The following is a 613-nucleotide window of genomic DNA, read 5'->3' on the forward strand; positions in this document are numbered from 1 at the left end:
CTCTACTCTCTCTCTCTCTCTCTCNCTTTTTTAATTACATACATGTGATGAATCAGTTGGGTATTTACTCAATTTTGGGAAATGCAAAGGCTCTGTATATCTTGATACTGATAACACCTTTATCCTGGTTATATCTCTGAGTTAAATATCTGTGCGCTTTTACATCGCGTAAGACTGCCTTTTTAATTTTTTTTAATTTTCTACCTTGTCGTCTCGATATTTAGCTAGACGCCATGGTGTCGAATATGGAGCAGGACGCTGACAGTCTCAATACTAAGTTGAAAAGCACGCTAGAGAAGTTGCGCGCCCAGCGTGGGGCCTTGGCAAACGCTACCTCGGCCAGTACGGAAGATGCCGATAAAAATGCTAGCGAGAATTAAATTATCTGTGCGTTGGAAATGAAAGAAGATTTATAAAGTATGGTCTACATCAGCGATATCAACCATGATACTTTAAATGTAGTTCTGGCATGGAATTTCGCTCAGAACGGCTTTCGAATGATTATCTGACAATATTGTAAGGAAGTACACTACTCCTTCACATCGATCAGGATGACCGATAACTATGGAGTAGACTATGAACACAATTTCATCATTTTGGAGCCTATTTGAAG

The 613-nt window shown here is 39.5% G+C and overlaps 1 protein-coding gene across 1 annotated transcript; it reads left to right on the forward strand.

The window, feature by feature from the left end:
* Positions 1-224: 224 nt before the first annotated feature.
* SARC_12572 (hypothetical protein) lies at positions 225-380 on the forward strand (the record flags this gene model as incomplete). Its single annotated transcript, XM_014293317.1, has 1 exon — positions 225-380. A coding segment is annotated over one exon (156 nt), but the record flags the coding sequence as incomplete, so codon positions are not given.
* Positions 381-613: the final 233 nt, after the last annotated feature.

Source organism: Sphaeroforma arctica (genome assembly GCF_001186125.1).
Source record: "Sphaeroforma arctica JP610 unplaced genomic scaffold supercont1.2408, whole genome shotgun sequence".
Taxonomy (NCBI): Eukaryota; class Ichthyosporea; order Ichthyophonida; genus Sphaeroforma; species Sphaeroforma arctica.